Source organism: Homarus americanus, unplaced genomic scaffold (assembly GCF_018991925.1).
Source record: "Homarus americanus isolate GMGI-L3 unplaced genomic scaffold, GMGI_Hamer_2.0 scaffold31037, whole genome shotgun sequence".
NCBI classification, from domain to species: domain Eukaryota; kingdom Metazoa; phylum Arthropoda; class Malacostraca; order Decapoda; family Nephropidae; genus Homarus; species Homarus americanus.
In genome coordinates, this window is record NW_024722227.1 from 24979288 (window position 1) to 25005235 (window position 25948).

The 25948-nt window shown below is 45.2% G+C and overlaps 3 protein-coding genes across 5 annotated transcripts in view; 2 read left to right on the forward strand and 1 right to left on the reverse strand.

Annotated features, from left to right (window-relative positions):
- Positions 1-14652, forward strand: part of LOC121862654 — a 32001-nt gene extending 17349 nt beyond the window's left edge. Inside the window, exons 5-7 of the mRNA XM_042360975.1 lie at positions 8005-8301; positions 11270-13415; positions 13560-14652. Coding sequence (XP_042216909.1) covers positions 8005-8301; positions 11270-13415; positions 13560-14652 — 3536 coding nt within the window. The remainder of the gene's footprint in view (positions 1-8004; positions 8302-11269; positions 13416-13559) is intronic.
- Positions 1-25948, forward strand: part of LOC121862425 — a 97740-nt gene that overhangs the window by 39987 nt on the left and 31805 nt on the right. The window lies entirely within an intron of this gene.
- LOC121862655 (zinc finger BED domain-containing protein 4-like) lies at positions 23574-24200 on the reverse strand. Its single transcript, XM_042360976.1, has one exon. It carries the CDS (start codon positions 24198-24200, stop codon positions 23574-23576), a length of 627 nt encoding a protein of 208 aa, XP_042216910.1.

Consider the following 25948-nt stretch of genomic DNA (forward strand, 5'->3'; position numbering starts at 1 on the left):
AGAATTTCTATGCTGTTGCTCTGCAATTCTGAGCCAATTCCACACACCTCGCAGATGGGTCCACCTTGAGACATCACTTGTGTTAGCTTCTGAGGTTATTGCAGCGTTGGGGAAATTTTGTATAATAGTACTTTAGGGATAGTATGGTTCTGCCTCGTTTCATGCCTGCGCCAACCACTTTTATATCTACCTCCAGCTATTTCAGTGTTATCATCTCTTGGGTAAGTGTGTACCCATAGTTTACCAGGGTAGGTGTCCCTTTCCTTAGTTTCACCATGCCAGATCTTTGGTGCAATACGACCTGTCGCTGCCTGAGTCAAGAGAGCTAAAATTGCAGTGTGATTTCGTTGGTGTGAGTCCTTTCCCAGATCTTCACACTCACTATGGGCAGTACAAGCTTGGCATTTTTTCGTCAATAGTCAGATAATAAGCTTTCGCAGCTTTCATATGGGTTTTCATGGGCGTCCTTTGTCCTGTAGCATAGACATGGCCTATTTTTCGGCCATGTACGAACTTTAATCGTTGGCTTCCATCAAAGGTGCCTGCCACTGACTCCTGTTTCCGCGAGACCAGAAGAATTTAAAAGCTGCATGCACCCTTGTCTGTGTTTGACATACTTGCAGTAAGTGCCTCCCTTTTGTTCTTGATGCAACAGTCTAGAATGCTTCTCTTTGCACCCATCAGTGCCACACCTGAGCGTGACCAACACTCAGCGACAAGGTGGCCTCAGACACAAGAAACAGCAACGTAATCTTTTTACCCTCTTTGGCCTCTCCCTCACTGACATGCTCAGAATTTAAATGCAGCACCCTGCTGCTAATCCATGTGCTCTGGAACACACTGGGTACGAGCCTTTTCCAGAGCTTGTTTCTCCTCCATTGCCTTTCCTTCACTGATAGTCATTACAGACTTTACATTGATATTTGGGTTATTTACAAAGCAATATCACTTCAGTCAATTATGACTGCTAATTGTGTTCTGCACTTACGTCGAACAACAATAATGACATAGTGTTTTCATTCTCATATGCACTACACTGGGAATGATCAAGATCACCCAGACAAGACTATTTTCTGGACTAACAAGGTTTAACTATTATCGATGCGAGATTTACACGGACGTTGCACTTATAATGAGACAAAATCTCACATGAAGAGGTAAGCTAGGAGTTTATAGTAGTAGAGTATTATAGCGAGAGGAAATGGTAGCGTGTCTCGAGGGTGTGATGTTAACACTGTATATTAACACAGGCATAGTACAAGTGTAGTATATAAAACACCAATGCGTGTTAGCTTTTTTTTACTAGTTCAATAGGGGGATTAATGGGGGTTCGTACACAATTTATGATAGACTATGGTATTCTCGTATAACCTAACCTCACAATTAGAATGGGCACTTCACTAAGTCGTCGTTGGGGAGGTTAGGGATCACCCACTTCTACCGTCTACACAGCCAGCACTTACTGTTACCGTTGAGTTGACAGCACTCTGTCGATGGACCCGGCTGAGACTTCGTTACACTTAGTGGCGGGCTTCTCTCAGTGGCACTGGGGACTTAGTAGCTGGCCCTTCTTGGTTACAAGACACACTCTCGTGAGGAGGACTAGGACATCCTATATATTGGAAGACCAGCCGTCAGGTTGAGCTGATCTGGGGGCGGCGAAGGGTCTCCTTACATTTGCCCTCGCTAATGTAGGGTCAGGTCTGGACTTTTTGAGACTATAAGTTGTTGTATATTCTGGAAATCTTCAGATGAATGCTTGCCTGTTAACATCGTTGGTGGGACCGTGTGACATGAGGCTCTGGTTGATTTGTGGCCCCAGCCGACGGGTTACATTTTACCTGGCTTATGTGAGGTTAGGTCTGGGCCTTGTCTTAGATGTACAGTAGGTCGTATGGGGGGAGGACAGGAGTGTTTTTGCTCACTGTGTCTTACATATTTGTTGGGGCCATGTGACATGTGGAGGGCCTGGTTGATTTGTAACCTTGGGCAGCCGAGAGGTTACCCTCCACATGACCTCCTGATGTGGGTCAGGTCTGGACTGTTTCTGAGATGTAAGCTGTGGTCTGACAACCCATCACTCTGCCTTACTAGCTGGATACACATCCACCCACACTCACCGCCATCTCGAGAGAAAAACGTCTGTAGCTGTCGCCTTCATTGATTTCACTGAAGCATTCGACCTAGTCGACCTCATAATATCAACAAAGCTATTGACCTCCCGGAGGAATCTTATACCAGCTTAGACTTCCTCAGTGACCGTAGCTGTACGCTTCCGAGCTGTTTCCTTCAGTCACTCACCTGTGGCGTCCCAGCACCAAGATGGGACCAGACCACTCTGCTTCCTTATGCTCATCAATGATGCCTAAAACCCTGCTCGCTGGAAATATGTAAACAACTCCACCATTGGGATCAAGCGTCAACAATTCTGCTCGACTACACGCCCTTCAGGATTTATTGAACAGTCTCTAAACTGGGCCACCAACAACCATGTCACCCAGCAAGACCATGGTTATGCACATCAACCTCTCCGCGACATAGTCCCACCTCCTCCATTTGGTCCAAACACACTCCAGGTTGTAGATTCTGGCTCCTCGGCGTCACTAGACAACAAACTAAATTGGAAACCACACGTCAGTGAAGTTGTCAAATCCTCCAGTTTCCTCTCCCTCCTCCGCCGACTCAAGTCCTCGGAGTTCCTGCCCAGGCTCCTCAGTGTTTACACAACATTCATACTTCCCAGCTCTATGCCTCCCCTACCTGGTCTTCCTCCTAAATGCCACACAACGTAAACACCTAAAAAAAGTGCAAAGGGGCATGCAAGATTATTCTCTCCTTCCCTCTCCTCAAGAAGCGCTCCACACTGACCCTTTCGACTCTCACTGACCATCACCGACCTCATCTTCAAATTTGTGGGCTTCTACATCCTCGACACGGCTCCTACTACCACCTGAGATCCCTAGCCGAGAATTGCTGTTCGACACCACAACCGCATCCAGCCCATACGTGCGAACTAATCACTATAAGAACAGCCCAGTCCCAACCATTGTAAAATTATCAATAACTTGTAATAAACCAGTGTATTCACTCCAGTAAATACTACTTCTTGCACTGTCACTATGTTGAAATGCACTGTAGTTTGAGCTTTTCCCCATCTAGTTATTATATATCTTATTTGTATCACTTATGTTACATGTATATTATTTGTAATTCGAAACCCATTCCCCAAATATGTAACTGTATATTTTCAGCCTTCTGGCTCCCAAGCTTTTTCAATAAACCGTTAATTATTATTATTATTATTATTATTATTATTACACTCGTCCCTCGAGTGACGAGTGTTGGTGAGCCAAGCTACACTAAGAGTGGCTGAGCTCACTCTGACAACATTATTTTCTTCAATAACAAAAGGTTCAAGTATTATCGCCACTGTAAATCTACGGGCGTTGCTGTAATCCGTGGCACGAACGCGCGCGCTCGCGCATCCCTCCAGTGGGTTGAGTTGAGTTGACCTTGGTTACTGCTGCCCGCGCGTTGGTAGACATTCACGTTTGACTGTAACCTCCATCAGACGGTTGAGGGTGAATAATACTTCTCGTCATACCGAACATTATAATTCGGTCAAACCTGTTGAATACAATTCATTTAGTATTTCAAATGAGTCATACATAGGCACTCTTACATAAATGTTTAATCAATATATATTCATCATGGCTATGTAATTAGTCTAATCTTAACACAAAAACAATGACACAGTCTACCTGTGTACACAATAAGTACTAGTTAACCTTACGTGAAAGTCTAGAAGAGCCAGGGTAGGTGTTGACTCTAAGATATGGGTAGCTATGCAGAAATGCCCACCCTATAGCCTGGCCCCTTGGCTGGTCAGGCATGGCTGAGTCAGGTGATTATAATTATACATAAACAAACTCCCTTCACACCCTCCAACCTCCTTCTGGGCCTCTCATCTTCAACCATCTCAACACTCTACATTGTGAGTTACAGCCTAACATAACATTTGTTTATGTCATCATAATTATGCACCGCTTGCGGTAACACTATGTATACGTCTTTGTAATTATCACATAAGTCACGTAGTAAATGTTGTTGCCATTGTATACGATATGAAGCTGTTGTCACCTAACTTGTAATCCACAGATCATGAGTAATGTGTTGACAGATTTTGACCATTAAATATCATTGAGTCCACGTGCATGGGTCTTCTTATCCAGACGTCACATACTTACCGCTTCGTTGGCGGTAACGCTAATTTTCTTTCACTCGTTTTTTTTTTAGTTTGTTATCCTGTTATTCTTTTGGTTTCTTCTTTGTGCTTTAATTTATTTTTCTTTTCTTTTAAGTTATTTTTCGTTTCTTTCAGTTTATTCGCATTATTGTCTTCGTTTTAGTATTTAATTATTTTTATTTTTTTCACCTTGATCTTCTTTTCCTATTCTTCCACCTTTTCATTTTTTTTCATTTTTGGTTTTGTTACAATCTTCTGTCATTTCCAGTATCAACGTTTCGTGAGATTCAGTTTATCAGCTATTGCTAAGCTCAATGGCATCATGGTTCCCTAGTTTTAGCAAAACAAAACATGTGTCTGAGAATGATTTTTGAGAACTGTTTTGCCATTCTCAAAAATTCGTGTTATTTTCACAGTGAAATCTTATTGAGTGGGGTATATCCCCATGGAATTTTCTTTGTAAATTAATAAAAAAAATAATCTAACCAAAAGATCCGCAATGGAAATAACCTTAAACGGTTTACCTGGTTGAGCCTTGGTTAAGGCCAGCTTCACAAGAGCGTGTTTGTCCTGAGAGGGAAATTTCACGCTCAGGAATATTTCTAGAAGGCACGTGTTCACACGAACGTGTTTTTCACACTCACGAAATTTGACAAATAAGAAAATGGTTTTCAGTTATAGGCTATCAGGAGCTGCCATGACGTTGTTCTGTAATATATATTACAGTTATTATCATTATATATATATATATATATATATATATATATATATATATATATATATATATATATATATATATATATATATATATATATGTGTGTGTGTGTGTGTGTGTGTGTTTTGGTTTATCACTAAGATATACAGATATACGGTATTATTATTATCATCATCACGAGTATGTTATACTTAAATATGAATAATAATACATTTATTTAGTATATTATTAACTTGTACTGTCCACAGTTTCCTCACAATCACTTCCCACTGGGGAACACTACTAACATGGCGACAATTAGGCAAAGAGACTAAGTAGACTGTAGGAATTCGTGGTATAATGTTGTCTAGCACTCAGGATGGATGGAAACTCTAAGGTGGTTTTCTTGTATAATATAAGTTATATGATAGACAGTCTGGTGCTGGAGGTGCCGTGTGGTGAGGAGCTGCTCAGTAGACACGTTCGGTGAGTAGCGTGTTGAAGGAGGTAGATGTGCAGGAGCTTCGTTAGAGAAGATGTTGCCTGTTGCTGGCCTCCTGGTTGAATGAATGCTGGACAGCGAGGAGCTTGCTGGGAGGAGGTGTTGCGTGTTCAGGAACCGAGAGCAGAATAAGAGCTGGTTGGTGAGGAAGCTCAGAGAAGGACAGCTGGTGGGTCGCCATGCTCGCTGGCGGGAGCGAGGACCGCCAGGCAGCGGCGGAGGAGGAGGTGTTGCTTGTTCAGGAAGAGAGGCCAGAATGAGTCTCAATGGAGAGACAGAGTTTATATACCCAGCAGCCGTGAGTCATCTATGAGTCATGTTGGGAAAACCCGAGAAAGTCGCCGGTCTTTGGTTCCGTTGCTAAGATACTGCGACATCTGGTGACGCCCCTGCCTTGCCGCTCGTTTGGTTGCTAGGGAAGATGGTAGCAGCTGGTGGCTGCGGCTACGCAGTTGTAGGGGAGAAGTCCACTACAATACTCCCCCTTCCCTCCAGGCGGTGTAGGAGACTTGTTGTCTGTAGAGTTGCTTAGCACATGTGAGGCAGACCGGGCGGTGCATGCCTCATGTGAGACAACGGCGATGGCGTGAATGAGCCGGTCGCTGAATACAACTGTCAATATACACACTATCTGTGGGAAGAGAGAGGTAGGAAAAGGGTGTGTGGAGGCGATGAATGTTGTGCTTCCCTCACGACAGGTACGGAGTCGTCAGATGCGCCTTCTGGGGTGTGTGTGGGCCTGGGTCAGGAGCAGGGGCTGCGTCAGCAGAAGCGGATTAGGGCTCGTGACAGCAGCTGGGTCCACGACAGCAGCAGGGTGCAGGACATTAGCAGGGAGTACCTGAGGGAGAAAAGAGGGGTGTGTGTGTGGGTCCGCACTCAGGAACAGAGGCCGCGTCAGGGGCGGCAGGGGTTACTGCTGGGCCGGGGTCGGCGTCTGAGGCAGGACGGGTGTGCTGGGGTCGGTAGGATGTGGTGCTTGGGGCAGGAAGAGGAGCTGGTGTCTGCTTAGAGTAGCAGAGCTGCTTCTGTGTGGATAAGCCATTCTTCTATGCTGCTTGAAGACTAGGAGCGTGATCAGTGTCTCCTCCATCCTGTGTGAGTGCGTTTTTCCGGGAGTCACCATTTGTAGGGTTTCGTAATATAATGTTGTCTAGCACTCAGGATGGATGGAAACTCTAAGGTGGTTTTCTTGTATAATATAAGTTATATGGTAGACAGTCTGGTGCTGGAGGTGCCGTGTGGTGAGGGGCTGCTCAGTAGAGACGTTCGGTGAGTAGCGTGTTGAAGGAGGTAGATGTACAGGAGCTTCGTTAGAGAAGATGTTGCCTGTTGCTGGCCTCCTGGTTGAATGAAAACTGGACAGCGAGGAGCTTGCTGGGAGGAGGTGTTGCGTGTTCAGGAACCGAGAGCAGAATAAGAGCTGGTTGGTGAGGAAGCTCAGAGAAGGACAGCTGGTGGGTCGCCATGCTCGCTGGCGGGAGCGAGGACCGCCAGGCAGCGGTGGAGGAGGTGTTGCTTGTTCAGGAAGAGAGGCAGAATGAATCTCAATGGAGAGACAGAGCTTATATACCCAGCAGCCGTGAGTCAGCCGTGAGTCATGTAGGGAAAACCCGAGAAGTAGCCGGTCTTTTGACTCAGTTGCTAGGATACGGTGGCATCTGGTGACGCCCCCGCTTGGGCCGCTAGTTTGGTTGCTAGGGAAGATAGTAGCAGCTGGTGGCTGCGGCTACGCAGTTGTAGGCAGTTGTAGGCAGTTGTAGGGGAGACGTCCACTACAAGCGCTTGGGAACTTTGTGTTTTCTTCTTTCCTTGTGGTTATCAGCATATACCTAGATCACGCGCACCTACAGTGATTTACTTGTATATATATATATATATATATATATATATATATATATATATATATATATATATATATATATATATATATATATATATATATATATAAAGCAAAAATACTTAAAAATACAGAACATAGCTGACAATAATCACAGGCACTTCCAGCCCCCATTTTTGTCGAGCAGGAAAAAACAAGCTTATTAATTTCTAAAAAAAACATTCTTATTAATTTCTAAACCGCCCGGGTACTTCTGCGAAGGAAAAACAAGCTCGTGTGAAGTGGGCCTAAATCGACCTACAGCTTGTTATCGTGTGTAAACTTACACTGTTTATATGTATATTGAACCAAAGAGAACGTGTATTACAATAATAAATGAATGAATAGATTTCTTACCACTACTCTCTCTGTCAGTTAGCTGGTTCATCATCAACCGTAGCAAAAGTTAACAATCAACGTTCGTATATACTATACATATCTAACCTTTTCTCGCATTATTATCAATACGGTTCTTCTCTGTTACATACCGCATTGGAATTTTTTTTGTTATATTTTCAGGATTTTTTTGGGGGGGGGAGTCTCGTCACATTATAAAGTTAGATTTTAGTCATATCATTAATATTTAACAAAATGTAACTCATGCTGATATTTACAGTACCTTGCTCGAATTGTTAGCTTTTAAATTACATTAGGAATACCACTAAAACAGCCATAACACACAGGACACCGCAGAAGCAAGAGGAATGTGGATCGACGTCAAGAGTACTCGCGGCTGCCTCAGGACCGTCGATCTGGTAGGAGTCGTGATCGAGGACACAGTGGCATTAGCCAGACACCACAAACCAGGCCCCTGCCGAGACCACACACCCTACCCAGGGTCAGAGCAAGGCCGAGGACGAAGTCTCTCACAGGACCACACACCAGGGTGGTAGCGAGGCCGACGTCTAAGGTTGAAGACCCGCCCTCAGGAGCACCGCCCGTCATGGAGTTACCAACTGTCGTCACGCAGTCCCTGACAAGTGAGTGCCTGCCTGACCTATTTTCACGCCTAAACCCAGATTCTTGAAGATATGTACTTTAATATTGTGTGTGGCTCGTAAATGTGTCTGTGCGGATGCTTCTGACTCACATAAAGAGCATACCAGGTGTTAAAAGCTGGCAAGATACAGTTTTTGGAACCTGTGTGTGTTGGGGGGTCAAGATGTCGTTTAGTGTGTATGAATAAAATAAAATTGTACCAGAGTTAAACATACAACAATTCGTGTATGTTTAGGAATAAATGTTTCTGCGGCATGCTTAATTTATTATACACATTTCTAAGTTATCAAAACAATGACCTCAGATCAAACAACAATGACTCTAAATGGATAAATAGTTATTTAAAGAATATTATTGGACAAAGGAAAGCTAGAAGTAGGAGAATAAATCGTGGTGAAGTTTACCACGATCTTCACCCGAGATAAGAAAAGCAAAGAGGAATAATGAACTGAAGGTAGCAAGGGAGGCGAAGTCAGACCCCAAGGAATTCTATCAAATGTATCAAACTAAAACACGAGAAAAGATTGGACCAATACAGTCAGATACCGGCGAGCTAACTGATAACTACGGAGAAATGAGCAGTAATCTGATTAAATATTTTTCAACAGTTTTCACCACCGAAAATTTAAACATGATACCCGAGGCACCGACTCTATACAGAGATAGAGAAGAAAATAAATTAAGCCAGATAGTAGTGACTAGTAACGATGTTAGTAAGCAAATAGACAAACTAAAGCCTAATAAGTCACCCGGTCCTGATGAGATATTTGCCAGAGTTTTAAAGGAATGAAAGGAAGAGTTTAGTATGCCCTTAGCAAAGTTGTTTAACATGTCCTTAAAAACAGGTGTAGTACCAGAATCCAGGAGGATAGCGAATATAATACCGATTTTCAATAAGGGAGATAGATCACTATCCTCTAACTACCGTCCAATCAGTCTGACATCAATTGTAGGCAAATTACTGGAAGCAATCATTTCAAACTTTATTCGAAATCACCTGGAGAGGCACAAGTTGATCAATAATTCCCAACATGGCTTCACAAGTGGGCGTTCATGTCTAACTAATCTATTAACATTCTTTTCATCAGTTTTCGAATCAGTGGACGAGAGGCACAATTATGATGTGGTATATCTCGACTTCAGCAAAGCCTTCGACAGAGTCCCCCACGAAAGACTAATAAGAAAATTGGAGGCTTAGGGCATTAAAGGAGATATTCTAAAATGGGTTAGGGCGTGGTTACAGGACAGGAAACAGCGAGTGAGCATTAACGGCACTAAATCCCATTGGAGCAACGTCACTAGTGGAGTTCCCCAAGGCTCAGTACTTGGACCATTATTATATACATAAACGACATAGATATCGGCATAGACAGCAACATAAGTAAATTTGCTGATGACACTAAAATAGGGCGTGTAATTAAATCTGACGAGGACTCGGCAAAACTACAAGAAGATCTAAAAAAAATTTCGAATGGTCTGAAAAATGGCAGATGAAATTCAATATGGACAGATGTAAAGTACTCAGTATAGGAGATGTAAACAGGGAAACCAGATACCAGATGAACAACGATGTTATTGAGAAATCCGACTGCGAGAAAGATTTAGGAGTAATGATAAGTAGGAATCTTAAGCCAGGTAAACAATGTGCAATTGCTCGAAACAAGGCTAATAAAGTACTTGGGTTCACAAAGGAGTGTTAGTTACAAGACTAGAGAGGTCATCCTAAAACTATATCTTGAGCTTGTGAGACTTCACTTGGATTATGCAGTTCAATTCTGGTAACCGTAATACAGAATGGATATAGAATCCTTGGAAAAAATTCAGAGGAGAATGACAAGACTAATCCCGGCATTAGGAACCTTGAGTACAGAGACAGGTTAGAGCATCTTAATTTGCACTCCCTCGAGAGACGTAGAGTGAGGGGCGATATGATAGAGGTGTATAAATGGAAGTCAGGGCTAAACAAAGGGGACATTACAAAGGTACTCAAACTATCCAACCAGGGGCGAACTCGTAACAATGGTTTTAAATTAGAAAAATTTAGATTTAGGCGCGAAATAGGTAACATTGGTTTGGAAATAGAGTAGTGGACGAGTGGAACAAGTTACCAAACTTCATCATTAACTCAAATACGCTGGATGGCTTCAAACATAAGTTGGATAGATATATGAGCAATAGTGGTTGAGTGTAAATAGGACTGACTAGTATGGGCCAATTGGCCCGCTGAAGTTTCCTCCATTCTTATGTTCTTATATTAAAAGACTACTGGCTTTTAGGCCCAGAGGCAACGAAAGCTTGCAGGTCCAGCAAATCTTCTTTGAACTCCCGAGAAAACCAAAATAATATCAAAATTACAATGAGAATTCTACCATACCTTACGTGTCGTCATCTCCAGTTCCCAGATAATCTTTACTCCACACAAGGACGACGACACATAAACTTAATTTTTCGTGCACATATATAAATGTGTTCGAGAACGGATTTAAAAGATTTTTGAAATTACAAAAACTTTTCTTCTACAATTTCTTCTACTACTGTTACTACTGATAATAATATTAATCATGATGAGAGAGTACGCATGGAAATATATAGGTTATATGAGCTGCCCTCCATAAAACAAACCTGGCACGCCGGGTACACCATCTAGTACAATAATAATAATAATAATAATAATAATATTATTATTATTTTTATTATTATCATTATTATTATTATTATTTATTAGTATTCTAGTAATAACTCAGTACACCCATACCACCCATACAATAGAGTTACATGTAGTGTACCAGTATATTATACTGTACAGTACCACAGACAGAGTTGAGACACACTGGCTATCATTTGTGTTGTCGATTTCTGGTGCTGTCCGCCACTAGTATTATCTACCTGGGTGAGTAGGTGTTGTGGTTGAGTCATAGAATTATACCACGTGTTCTTGTTGCTTTCCAGACACTTCTGGTGATGAGGAAGCCTCACGTAAGCCGGTGATCCTGCAGGAGGAGCCATACTTGTCCCCTACATTCGTCAGGGCAGATGAAAATGGTCAAGGGTTCAGGCACTACCGAGATTTCTACCAGGAGTCAGGGGAAGAGAGTGGCAGCGAGGATGAGGCAGCTACATTAGGCAGGTATCACACCAGGCCTAGCGTCAGGAGCTTTACCATCCCAGAGACCATCGTTAAGGACGGACAGATCTACTACAGGTACGACGCCGGAGTAGACGCCAGTGGGAGCATCAAGGGTCAGAGTAAGAGAAGTAACGCGAGAAACGGCGAGTACCCTGATAACAACGAGGACCAGAGGGCAGCCCTCCACCCTCCCGCAGACGACTTCCCACTCAGTAACGAGCAGAGCGACGCCGCTGACCCCTTGCTCCAGCTGGGAGTCCCACATGCTGGACAGACACCCGTCACCGATGGCGACGACTTTTATCCTGGACCGTCACAGGTACAGACACAGGCACAGATGGGTAGTGGGGTGCGTGGGGCCGTGGCGGGTGCTGTGATGAGATCTGGGCCAGCCACACAGGTGGTGGGCAGCTCTGGCGCCGGAGGGTTCTTTTCTGCCCAGGCTCAGAGCATGGGTCACTCAGGCGGGATGAGCCAAACACAAGTGATGGGCAACATGCACGGGGTACAGGGGCTGGCCATGACGCATAGTAATGGTCACCAGTCGCAGGCGCACCTTCAGATGGGTGCTCACTCCTCCTCCAGGGCCGAGGTATCCACAAACGAGGGTGCTCCCCTGCTTGTTTCCAATGTTGGTTCCACCCAGCAAGGAGGTAGTGCGGGAGCCCAGGCCCACGGCCCCGCCGCCGCCAACACCCACGCACAGATGGACTTCACGCCAGAGCAGCACCAACCCGACGGTAGTGGACTGAGGGGTCAGGGTCTGGCTTCTGCTGTGATGACTCCTTTTGGGGGCTCTGCCTTGGCCTCGCTCGCGGGCGACGTGTCCGGAGGGTCCTTCCTGGGTGTTGCACACTCCAGCAGTGGCTCTCATCACCTGGCGAATACCCAACCCTCGCCTCCACCCCACCCCGACCACCACCCACCTCCCCCTCAGGTCTCTGCAGAAGGTTATACACAAGGAGGGGGTCGAGTGCAGGATGAGTTTTCATCAAGAGACTTCTTTCAGCCTGGACTAGGATCCGAGGGATTTACTGAAGATCAATATTTACATGAAGATTTTACGCCGGGCGAAGTAACCCACGAGTTCCCTTTCCTCAGTGAACAGGTGGGTCCAGATAGTGGTCAGGAAGAACTGGTGACTGACGACTTGAATCGTGCAGGTCTCGTCCTGGGAGGAGGGCGTGAGGATGCGCCACTAGTTGATCAACCAGTCGCTCCCAGTGCACCTAGTCACTCTTCTATGACCCATGACATGTTAAGCAACATAATGGAAACTGTCCACCAGCCTCACATGGTGCCCGAAGTGGCCGCTTACCCGTCCCAAACCGTCAGTTCCCCTGACAGCAAATACGTTATCGACAACGGTGGGATGACGGGCGGTGCCGGGACGCCGCCCAGGAAGAGCGAGGTGGGCAAAGCACCACTTCACACCCGTCCCCATATTGAGGAAGGTGTTGGGGTGTCTGAGGAGTCCACTCATGGTGGGCAAGTGGGTTTAGCAACCTACTCCCAGGGCCGCTTGGGTCCTGCCCCAAGCCCAGGAGACCTGATGGGTTCTCTCCCGCACTATGATTATGGTACATATGACCACCCCGGTTCTGAATACTATGACAGTGATTACAACCCGCTTACTGGTCAACAGGCGCCTTACTTTGATCTGGGGCCTCAGATATTTAGACTGGATCCGCTAGAGCTGGATAATGACCACCTCCAACCCACCACGACGGCGACGTCGTCTACAGAGTCACCAGAGGAACATTATGACGAACAGGAAGGACTGGTGGTGCCTGATCCACCCATTGTGGTGCACCAGGTGCAGACCACCACCCCGCACCTCCCCAGCGAGGGTCCTCAGCCTCACATCACCCCACAACACCTCCCTATTGAGGATCCTCACTTCCCTCCTCCTCAGCCTCACATCACCCCACAACACCTCCCTACTGAGGATCCTCACTTCCCTCCTCAGCCTCACATCACCCCACAACACCTCCCTATTGAGGATCCTCACTTCCCTCCTCCTCAGCCTCACATCACCCCACAACACCTCCCTACTGAGGATCCTCACTTCCCTCCTCCTCAGCCTCACATCCCCTCACAGCACCTTCACAGGGAGGGACCTCACGTTACCCCACCCGAGCTTCACACACCTGTCCCCGATTCTCTTCCTCGAGTCGAGACGCACATGCCTGCGACACATCGTCAGGAGGTCGAAGGTGGCTACGAGAGCCGTGGGTCGGCATCGCAGCCAGAGTCGAGGCCGTGGATGATTGAGGCGGCTGCAGGAAGTGTACATCAGACGGACGTAGTAGAAGATATGACCTCTGTACCCCTAGTGCCGGCCAGTCCAGGCGGTAGTGTGACCCTACCTGGCACTACAGGTGGGCCCATCGTCAACGTTATGACCATGCCCGCCTCACACACAATAAGAAACTCATCCCTGCTCGCCCAGCGTCCCGGAACTCCCATCCACCCCGGGGAAAAAATCCCAGGCGCACCCGGATACAGAGTCCCTCCTGGGTTCCGCGGCCATGTAATTTTAGGTCATGATTTACCAGTAGAAGCGGACTCCCGACGGGTGGTAGAAGGTTTCAACACTCATGTACGTCTCACCCCACAGGGCTCGCTCTCCAACACTGTATACGCCTCTGTCGGTGGCCTTGAGGCTTCACAATCCTTGAGAGAAGATGAGGCACCAGGGGTACATGTTACCCTCAGCGGTGGCGGGCAGTCTCAATCACCCGGCACGCCTTCTGTAGCAACACACTCATCCCTCACATCGTCGATACCGTTAGGGGGCTCCACAGCCAGCATGCAGACCTCACCGGGTAGGCAACACCGGCCATCATCACAATGGAAAACATCTAACATGGGATCCTCCAACCCCGCCCTCACACACTCGCCAATGCGCGCACGTCCACGTCCTGAACCTCACCCAGACATGATGACCTGGAGCAGCGGAAGAGGAGGATTATTGCCTGGGAAGTCGTGGGACGGCGCCGGTAGAGGTAATGTGGGAACTCCAAGAAAGTCATGGAGTCAGACGTGGAGCAGCAGCAGCAGTAACAAGTCGTGGGGGAGTGGCGACCAGCGGCATCCGTCCATGTGTGTGTATTTTACCATCAATTGTCAGGTGGTGTACAGCCCCTACCAGCAGAGTGAGGTGTGCAAGCCTTCCTACACCACCCAGGAGTGTTGCTGCTGATGATCCACATCACATACACCTTCCACCTCATTACATGTAACAAATTACTTATCTTCAGGAAGGGGTTATGAACAACTCTTATTCACACAACTATAAATATAAAACAATAAAATACCTTCTATTATAACACAACACCTAGTGAGTAAACTACAGTCTCTGAGCACAAGGTTGCCACACAAGGCTGGCCAGTCCCGCGTAACAACAGACTCCAATGAGTCAAAAAAACAAAACAAAAAATAACAAGGGGTCTCCAGCCACCATAAAGAACAGACAGCAGTGAAGTTGCCTCCATATGGCGTCACAGTTTGAAGTGACGTCACATGTCTATACAGCCTTACTCTTTTCATTAACGTCAAAAGTGTTTATACAGAAGTCAGTGCTGACATTGATGTCAGGAATGTTTATTTGGGCGTTAATGTTTATGAGGACGCCAACTCATTTTATCACAATACAGTATACAATACAGTACACATTAACAATAATGTCGTTTTATCAGTGTCCACCTTCCAAACATCTGTAATGAACATCATGTATACGATGAATAATAGAATACTCTACATATATGCTGTTTTCTTATTTTCCATACAGTGTAGCTAATAAAGGCAATGCAGTTTATAAAATATATATATATATATATATATATATATATATATATATATATATATATATATATATATATATATATATATATATATATATATATATATATATATATATATATATATATATATATATAGATGCAAGTAAATCACTGTAGATGCGCGTGATCTAGGTATAAGCTGATAACCACAAGGAAAGAAGAAAACACGAAGTTTCCAAGCGCTTTCGTGTAATTCACATCTTCAGGGGTGAGTACAGACTGTACTCACCCCTGAAGATGTGAAGGGTTACGTGGTATAATGTTGTCTAGCACTCAGGATGGATGGAAACTCTAAGGTGGTTTTCTTGCATAATATAAGTTATATGATTTACAGTCTGGTGCTTGAGGTGCCGTGTGGTGAGGAGCTGCTCAGTAGAGACGTTCGGTGAGTAGCGTGTTGAAGGAGGTAGATGTGCAGGAGCTTCGTTAGAGAAGATGTTGCCTGTTGCTGGCCTCCTGGTTGAATGAATGCTGACAGCGTGGAGCTTGCTGGAGGAGGTGTTGCTTGTTCAAGAAGAGAGACCAGAATGAGAAAGCTGGTTGGTGAGGAAGCTCAGAGAAGGACAGCTGGTGGGTCGCCATGCTCGCTGGCGGGAGCGTGGACCGCCAGGCAGGCGAGGAGAAGCGAGGGCCGCCAGGCAGCGGCAGAGGAGGAGGTGTTGCGTGTTGTAGAAGAGAGGCTAGAATGAATCTCAATGGAGAGACAGAGCTTATATACCCAGCAGCCGCGAGTCCTCTATGAGTCATGTTGGGAAAACCCGAGAAAGTCGCCGGTCTTTTGGTTCCGTTGCTAGGTTACCGTACCATCTGGTGTCGCCGCTCGCTTGGTTGCTAAGGAAAGTGTCGCAGGTGGGATGCAGCTACGCAGTTTGTAGGGGAGAAGTCCACTACAATACTCCCCCTTCCCTCCAGGCGGTGTAGGAGACTTGTTGTCTGTAGAGTTGCTTAGCACATGTGAGGCAGACCGGGCGGTGCATGCCTCATGTGAGACAACGGAGATGGCGTGAATGAGCCGATCGCTGAAATACAACTGTCTAGATACACACTATCTGTGGGAGAAGGGAGAAAAAGGGTGTGTGGAGGCGATGAATGTTGTGCTTCCCTCACGGCAGGTACAGGGTCGTCAGATGCGCCTGCTGGAGTGTGTGGGCCTGGGTCAGGAGCAGGGGCTGCGTCAGCAGAAGCGGATTAGGGCTCGTGACAGCAGCTGGGTCCATGACAGCAGCAGGGTGCAGGACATTAGCAGGGAGTACCTGAGGGAGAAAAGAGGGTGTGGAGGCGATGAATGTTGTGCTTCCCTCATGACAGGTACAGGGTCGTCAGATGCGCCTGCTGGAGTGTGTGGGCCTGGGTCAGGAGCAGGGGCTGCGTCAGCAGAAGCGGATTAGGGCTCGTGACAGCAGCTGGGTCCATGACACCAGCAGGGTGCAGGACATTAGCAGGGAGTACCTGAGGGAGAAAAGAGGGTGTGGAGGCGATGAATGTTGTGCTTCCCTCACGGCAGGGGTTACTGCTGGGCCGGGGTCGGCGTCTGAGGCAGGACGGGTGTGCTGGGGTCGTCAGGATGTGGTGCTTGGGGCAGGAAGAGGAGCTGGTGTCTGCTTAGAGTAACAGAGCTGCTTCTGTGTGGATAAGCCATTCTTCCATGCTGCTTGAAGACTGGGAGCGTGGTCAGTGTCTCCTCCATCCTGTGTGAGTGCTAATCTCCGGGAGTCACCATTTGTAGAAATTCGTGGTATAATGTTGTCTAGCACTCAGGATGGATGGAAACTCTAAGGTGGTTTTCTTGTATAATATAAGTTACATGATAGACAGTCTGGTGCTGGAGGTGCCGTGTGGTGAGGAGCTGCTCAGTAGAGACGTTCGGTGAGTAGCGTGTTGAAGGAGATAGATGTGCAGGAGCTTCGTTAGAGAATATGTTGCCTGTTGCTGGCCTCCTGGATGAATGAATGCTGACAGCGTGGAGCTTGCTGGAGGAGGTGTTGCTTGTTCAAGAAGAGAGACCAGAATGAGAAAGCTGGTTGGTGAGGAAGCTCAGAGAAGGACAGCTGGTGGGTCGCCATGCTCGCTGGCGGGAGCGAGGACCGCCAGGCAGGCGAGGAGAAGCGAGGGCCGCCAGGCAGCGGCAGAGGAGGAGGTGTTGCGTGTTGTAGAAGTGAGGAGAGAATGAATCTCAATGGAGAGACAGAGCTTATATACCCAGCAGCAGTGAGTCCTCTATGAGTCATGTTGGGAAAACCTGAGAAGTAACCGGTCTCTAGTTTCGTTGCTAGGTTACCGTACCATCTGGTGTCGCCGCTCGCTTGGTTGCTAAGGAAAGCATCGCAGGTGGGATGCAGCTACGCAGTTTGTAGGGGAGACGTCCACTACAACACGAAAGCGCTTGGGAACTTCGTGTTTTCTTCTTTCCTTGTGGTTATCAGCATATATATATATATATATATATATATATATATATATATATATATATATATATATATATATATATATATATATATATATATATATATATATATATATATATATATATATATCTTGATAAAATCACGGGGAAAAATGCAAACAGGTACCATTTTTCCGTGTGATTTTATCAAGATTTATCTTATCCACGTTTTCATTGTGGATTTACATGAAATATACAGTATATATATATATATATATATATATATATATATATATATATATATATATATATATATATATATATATATATATATATATATATATATATATATATATATGTAATATTCAGAAATTTCAGAGTAATTCCGAATGCCCCGCCATTGGCAACACTGAGCGTTCAAGGTCGCGGGAGGGAAGAGAGCGCTCCCTGCTCATAGCGAGAGATTGCCGAACTAGGCCTATATGATATTAAATGTAATTTACCGAATTAATAATGATGCGATTCATGAAGTTAAGGGACTATTATTGAATTTGAAATTATTATAGATCGTTTATCAGTCTGAATAATGTCACGGGTGTCCCAAGGAGTTATTAGTTAGGCGGAAAATATGTCACGTAGGCCTAAGCTAACGCCTTGAGAGGACGCGACGCTGGCTCTCCCTCAGTCACGGGAAGCAGTCAGGCAAACAAGACGTCCCTGCGCGTCAGTCACAGAAATAGTCACGTGGCCTAGTCACCTGTGCTGCGCTATGGCAGTATAACAAGTAAGTCTCATTCAATCTCGGACAGGGTTTAGATAGGGCAGTGGTAAAGTTAACTAGAGCTAACAGTGAGTTCATTTCAGGGTTTCCGTCAGAACCCACTTGACTGGAGTTGACCGGCGTTGACGGGAGTTTGACTGCGAGAGATTGACTGCCGTTTGAGACTGCCGTTGATGATTGAGGGTGGCGATTGTCGCCGTTGGACCGATCAGTGTAGGCCTGTCACTGTTTAGCGGGGTAGCAAAGGATCTCTTGAGTGAACGAGTGCTCCCGACAATTAAAACGACGGGACCAGCATCAGCAGTGGGTGATCAGTTCTTACCACTCGGGTGCACAACACGACGTGTCCTCGGTCAGCTAGAAGTGTTACCTACTGGCCATAGACACCTGCTGGCGTTCTCTCTTCCTGCCCATGGACGCACTGGGAGTACACTGAGGCTATCTGAGTATATTAATGGTCACACACTGAGACCGTGAGTCTAGGACTCTAGGAGATACCTAGAGGAACATTTTATCTTCCTTATTACGGGTGTAGTTAACACCATTCCTCAGACTGATATTATCTTGACGTGTGTAGTTTAATAGTCCTAAATAATTTTGATAGTATTGTTTTTTAATGTTTGTGCCATTAAGTGGAACCAGAGTGATGCTGTGATTTGATTCTTTTAATGCATCTAATTGTTCTTCATAATTCTGATCTCAGGTATAACCTTGTTCCCCAGAGTAGTGGTTAAGTTAGGTTAGGAAGTGTGCATCTGTTGGGGTGCTATTATTTTGTTGAAAGCCCTTAAGGCCTATTCATTGTAGAGTATTTAATTTCTTATTTTTTATTACCATTTCCTCAGTGGCTGATATTGTTTTGTTGAAAGCCCTTAAGGCCTATTCATTGTAGAGTAGTTAATTTCTTATTTTTTAATACCATTTCCTAAGTGACTGATATTATTTTGTGAAAGCCCTTAAGGCCTGTTTCATGGGTGCAAGCAACATTTCTTAATACTTCAAATTTATTGTTGCCTGTGTTTCTAATAATTTCTATATCATGTATAACTTTTATTCCCCAGAATAGTGTTTTAAGTTTAAGTTAAGAGGTGCGCATATTGGTGTACCATTATTTGATTGTGTTTGTAGTATTGGAGGGAATATAAGTGTCTAAATTTTACAGTGTGTCTCATTCATCCCAGTCACAGACGCTATCCTTCCACGGGTCACGGACAATTCATTTTGTTTAGTAGATTTAAGTGTTCTTGTGCTGGTTCGGGATTTTTCTCAAAGGGGCGCTTCCACTGCCATTACCATCTATTAAATTTTAATAAACCCCAAGTCAAGTGAGAAATTAAAGTCCAGTAAATTCCGACCGGTTACATATATATATATATATATATATATATATATATATATATATATATATATATATATATATATATATATATATATATATATATATATATATATATATATATATATATATATATATATAATTTCAATAATGTCTTAAAAACGAGAATTTTACTGCAGGAATGTTAAATGTCTATAAATCGGTATTTTGTACTTATTCACATACAAAATTAAAGCAGCGCATTATAAAAAAATGGAGTTTGGTTTTCAACATCAAAAAAGATAGACAGACAGATTTTTATTCTCTGAAATTGTCCAACAAGTTCATCTTTGTTCATCATGAACAATTACATCGTGAACCTACCTTTACGGAGTCACAGAACTTAGAGCAGTACAGGCGTAAATATTCCAGTGGGTTTGACTTGACCTCGGCTTATCGGACCTAAGGTCTGAAGATGGTAGTTACGCAGATTCTGGCCGGGGAGCCATGAGTGCTCGGTGGTTGGAAGGGGGCAGCCGGGCACGGGACAGGCTCGGTGTGTACTCCAGCAGTAGTGCCAGGCGGCGGTGGAGTAGGCCGTGAGCATGAGGGGCACAAAGGGGGGCTACCAGGTTGTGTCAAACCAGAAGAGGGGGGTGACTGGGTAGCAGCTGGAGGCAGGGGTAGTCTGTGTAGGTTGGAGATGGCGGTACAGAGTGTATCAAGGAGTCTTTCAATACGGTTGGTAAATTCGTGTAAGAGGGATATGATCTGTGTCGTGTCAAAGGAGAGGGGGTTGTGGGGGGGGCACCGGGGGGGGGGCACAAGGTCTGGCAGCGTCTGAGTAGACACGGGGATGAGGCCCAGTTGTAGTTGAGTTAGGAGACGGCTGCTGGAGGTGGCGGACGCTTGCCACACAAGGGGTCACAGCTCAAGGTTGAAGAAGCGGCAAGCCAGGAAACTGTGAGGGGTAACTTTTGCGGAATGAGAGTTGTGAACTCTTGGAACAATCTACCAGAAAGTGTTGTGACGGCACCGAGTGTGAGCTCTTTCAAGACCAGACTTGACCAGCACTGGAGACCCGACACATTACAGAGGGGAGCAAACACCCAAGCCACTAGACCTCATCATAACAAACGAAGAGGGTATGGTGGCCAAACTGGAACACCTTGCCCCAGTTGGTACCAGTCACCATATAGTGTTTTCATTCAGATTTAACTGTTACCTAGTTCAAGATAATACCAGGCCAAGGTGCAAATATTACAAGGGAAATTACAACGGGCTGAGGGAAGAGATGAGGGGTATCCACTGACCTGACTCATTAAGGCACAAGAACGCAGACACTACAAGTACGCTGAATATCATAACTAGTAAAGTGACCCATTTGATCGATAAATACATACCCACGACCAAACCCAGTGCCACGAGGAATATGAGGGGATCCCTACACATGAGCCATGCGGTGGTCGACAAAGTTAAGAAGAAAACCCAGAAATTCAAGATGTGGGTTGGGTCAAACGATGAGCAGGACAGGAGGATGTATGCAAGAGCCAGAAACCAAGCAAAGATAGAGTGTAGAAGGGCTGAAAAGGAATTCCAGAGGCTGGTTGCAAGTGAGGTCAAGTCAAACTCAAAGGCGTTTTACCGCTTTGCAAAGTCGAAATTAAAAACGCGAGTAGGAGTATCAGACCTGAGGCTTGAAGATGGTATTTACGCAGATTCTGACCAGGATAAAGCCGAGGCATTGAACAGCTTCTTTTCCTCGGTGTCCCACAAGAGAGGATGCGATTAACCTTCCTGCGTTTGAGGACAGATGGTTCGACACAGCACTGACCCACATTGTGTTCACAGAAGAGGGTATTAGAAATAAACTGTCAAAGCCAAGGGTCCACAAGAGTCCCGGCCCTGACATGGTGCAACCTAGAGTGCTAAAAGAGTTGAGCAACGAGCTTGCCGAGCCCCTAAAGATCCTGTTTTGTAAATGCCTGGATGAACAAATGGTCCCCAGTGAATGGAAAGTGGCTTATGTGAGTCCTATCTTCAAGAAGGGCGATCATCACTCCACGAACAACTATAGACCGGTGAGCCTGACCAGCATAATATGTAAAGTACTTGAGAGTATTATCAGAGATGCCGCAATGGAACATCTACTACGAAACAACCTTGTAAAGGATTGTCAACCCGGTTTTATGCCGGGCGCTCAGGCTTAACGCAATTGCTCAAGGTATTGGATATTTGGACCCATATTCTGGAACGAGGTGGTAATATCGACAATATTTACCAAGATTTTGCCAAGGCTTTCGACAGTGTACCCCACGAAAGGCTGAAAATCAAACTGGAAGGGTACAGAATTCTGGGAAATATCCTAGCGAGGATAGAAGACTTTCTACATGACTGCAAGCAGTGTGTAGCGATTAATGGCACGAAATCATCATCCGTACCTGTCACAAGCGGGGTACCACAGGGCAGTGTATTGGGCCTGCTGTTGTTTGTTTGTTTCATAAATGACATGCCTGACGTTGTACACTCCTCCATTCAAATGTTTGCGGATGACGCCAAGTTATTTCGGGAAATCAAAAACCAAGCGGACTGTGAAGAGCTGCAGAAGGACCTCTGAGGGCTCCAGGAATGGTCGAAGAAATGGCTGCTGAGATTCAATGTCACAAAGTGTAAGAGGATGCACCTGAGGCGTACCGACGGTAAGGAGGCGTATCATATGTCCCAACGGGATGAAGAAACTGCACTATTTGAGACTGAATGTGAGAAGGACATAGGTGTGTATGTTGACAATGAGCTGAAGTTCTCGGGCCATTGTGAGAAGAAGGTAAATCAGGCAAATAAATTATTGGGTCTTATAAGAAGGTCGTTCAGGTATCTAAACGGCCCGTCCTTCGTAACGATCTTCAAGAGTGAAGTGCTTCCCCATCTGGAGTACTGTCACCCCGTCTGGTCCCCGAGATATGCTAGGGACTGTTAGTTGGTTGAAAATGTTCAAAGGAGGGCCACCAGACTGGTGCCTGCCCTGCGGCACCTCAGCTACCCTGAGAGATTGGAGCGCCTGAACTTGCCTAGCTTATACTACAGACGGGCAAGGGGTGACCTAATTGAGGTGTATAAGCATCTCAAGGGGCACTACTCAGTCGAGTGTCCTTATTTGGAGCTGGCGGACGCTCGCCCCACAAGGGGTCACAGCTCAAGATTGAAGAAGCCGTAAGTCCTGAAAACTGTGAGGGCAAACTTTTTCGGAGTGAGGGTTGTGAACTCTTGGAACAATCTACCAGAAAGTGTTGCGACGGCACCGAGTGTGAGCTCTTTCAAGACAAGACTTGACCAACACTGGGGCAGGTTCAGGTACATTCAGGAGCCGGTGCATGCCCAGTACTTGCCAACAGTGCGTAACAGAGACGTGACCGATCGCCCAAGCGGCTAACGAGCCGATCAGTGGTGAAGAGAATAAAAGAAAAAAAAAAAGTTCAGGTCAGAGATGGGGTCAGCTCATTTTTGTCAATTCAATACAATTCCAATTCAGAATAAAATTTGAATTAATCAAATCCAATTCAATTGAATTCAATTCATTATGGTCGATATTTCATTCAATTCAATTCAAATGCTTTTCAATTCAAAATGAATTCTAATCTACCATTAATCTAACGGAAAGAAATAAAAATTCGAGGTTTCAAATTAACTTTTTTATTTTTTATCAAAAATGCTCTACCACACAAACCAATCACATTCTTTACCAACCAAAAGTTCAAATGGTTTAATTCTTTGTACTAGTAAACAAAATATGAATGAGTCCAAGTTACTGAGGATTGCATCTGATCATCATAAGTTGCTCAAATCTTTCATCGCTTAATTTGCACCTCTCTGGCCTGAAGAGCTTGCCAGCCATGGAGAACAGTCGTTCCACAGGAGCCAATGCAGCAGGAATGGCCAGGTACTTTGCTGCAAGTCTGGTGAGGACAGGAAACTCAGGTTGCTTGGCCTTCCAGTAGCCAAGGTGATCACCATCTTCCTGTAGACATGGCTGGTTGAGGTAGAGTGAGACCTCAGTTTCTGATGGAGTTGGTCTTGGTGTAGAAGACCGGTTGGTCAGGGCAATGAACTTGTTCCTCTTCATCGGCGGTGGTTCAGCAGGGGAAGTGTCTGTTGTTGTAGGATCAACACTGCCTGCCCTATTGTATTTCACAGTCAGAAGGTCACGAATATCTTGCACTTCATTGTCATAGTCATGACACCAGTCCAGCTTGTAACGTGGGTCTAACGTGGCAGCTCGCTGGAAAGCCTCCATAGACTCAAACTTATTCAGACGAGTCTCTGTTGAGGACTGAAGTACAGAAGCAAGCTTGCTTTTATACACTTCATGAAGACTAGCTAAACCAGCCCGAAGACCACGAACACAGTTAACTACCAGACTAGATGTCACCATGTTTTGTCTCTGAATCTGATTAGTCACATACTCGGGGGATCGGTGGTAGATGCGGTACCGTTCTTGCCTCGCAAGCGAAATGTCACGGGTGGAAGTTGTTTGGACTTACTTCCTTGCCCCCATTAGTCCCTGTTCACCTAGCAGTAAAGTAGGTACCTGGTGTAAATCGAAAATTGCGAATTCGTATTCAGGGAAAGTTGTTGGAGCTTCCAATAACTTCATGACATAAAACCACTGACTCTTCAGGCTTCTACGCCCTTGACTCATCAGGCTTCTACGCCCTTAACTCGTGAGACATAAAGGCAAGCATGAACTTAGCATGCTTCCCTGTTGGGCGCTGTAAACGCTTCTGCGCTTCACCTTTCACAAGGATGTAAGGGGGTGCCCAATAAATAATAAAAAAAAAAAAGTCACATACTCAAATGGCTGGAGTATATCACAGAGCTCCTTGGTGGTGTTCAGCTCATACTGCTTCAGCTTGTAGGGAGTGTCAAGTTTGTCCCACACTTCAGGTGAAACTCCAAGTTCTGACCTCATCATCGTCAACTGGCTATTCCAGCGTGTACATGTGGTAAGCTTACACTGCCAATCACAGACCAACAGGGCAGGGCAGGCCAGGACGTGTACTGAACATTGTTTTACCCACACCATCTCAGTCAGGCCCACTGCCAGGAACTGAACTTGTTGTGAATCTAAAATATATCTTAAATATATTTATTAGAAACACATGAAATATGCAGGAAATAGTTTCTCAGTTCAATGAAAATTAATACATCACTTGATATGTTTTTTTTTTACATATTTTTGTGCTAGCTAACTGTGCATTTTAGTTTTTATTTGAATATAAGTTAATTATTGCAAAATTATGAAGTCGCATATTACAGTATATATTATTTTATCAATTCACATCAATTCATATCAATTCCAATTCAATTCAATTAATTCTAATTTTATATTTTTTCAATTCCAATTCAATTCAAGATCTTGTTTTGTAAATGCCTGGATGAACAAAAGGTCCCCAGTGAATGGAAAGTGGCTTATGTGAGTCCTATCTTCAAGAAGGGCGATCGTCACTCCACGAACAACTATAGACCGGTGAGCCTGACCAGCATAATATGTAAAGTACTTGAGAGTATTATCAGAGATGCCGCGATGGAACATCTACTACGAAACAACCTTGAAAAAGATTGCCAACACGGTTTTATGCCGGGGCGCTCTTGCTTGACACAATTGCTCAAGGTATTGGATATTTGGACCCATATTCTAGAACGGGGTGGTAATATCGACAATATTTACCTAGATTTTGCCAAGGCTTTCGACAGTGTACCCCACGAAAGGCTGAAAATCAAACTGGAAGGGTACGGAATTCGGGGAAATGTCCTAGCGTGGAAAGAAGACTTTCTACATGACCGCAAGCAGTGTGTGGTGATTAATAGCACGAAATCATCATCTGTACCTGTAACAAGTGGGGTACCACAGGGCAGTGTATTGGGCCCGCTATTGTTTGTTTGTTTCATAAATGACATGCCTGACGTTGTACACTCCTCCATACAAATGTTTGCCGATGACGCCAAGTTATTTCGGGAAATTAAGAACCAAGCGGACTGTGAAGAGCTGCAGAAGGACCTCTGTGGGCTCCAGGAATGGTCGAAGAAATGGCTGCTGAGATTCAATGTCACGAAGTGTAAGAATGATGCACCTGGGGCGTACCAACGGTAAGGAGGCGTATCATATGTCCCAACGGGATG

Coding starts and splice junctions, on each gene's coding strand:
- LOC121862655 (XM_042360976.1), bottom strand. CDS start 24,200: ATGGTGACATCTAGTCTGGTAGTTAACTGTGTTCGTGGTCTTCGGGCT.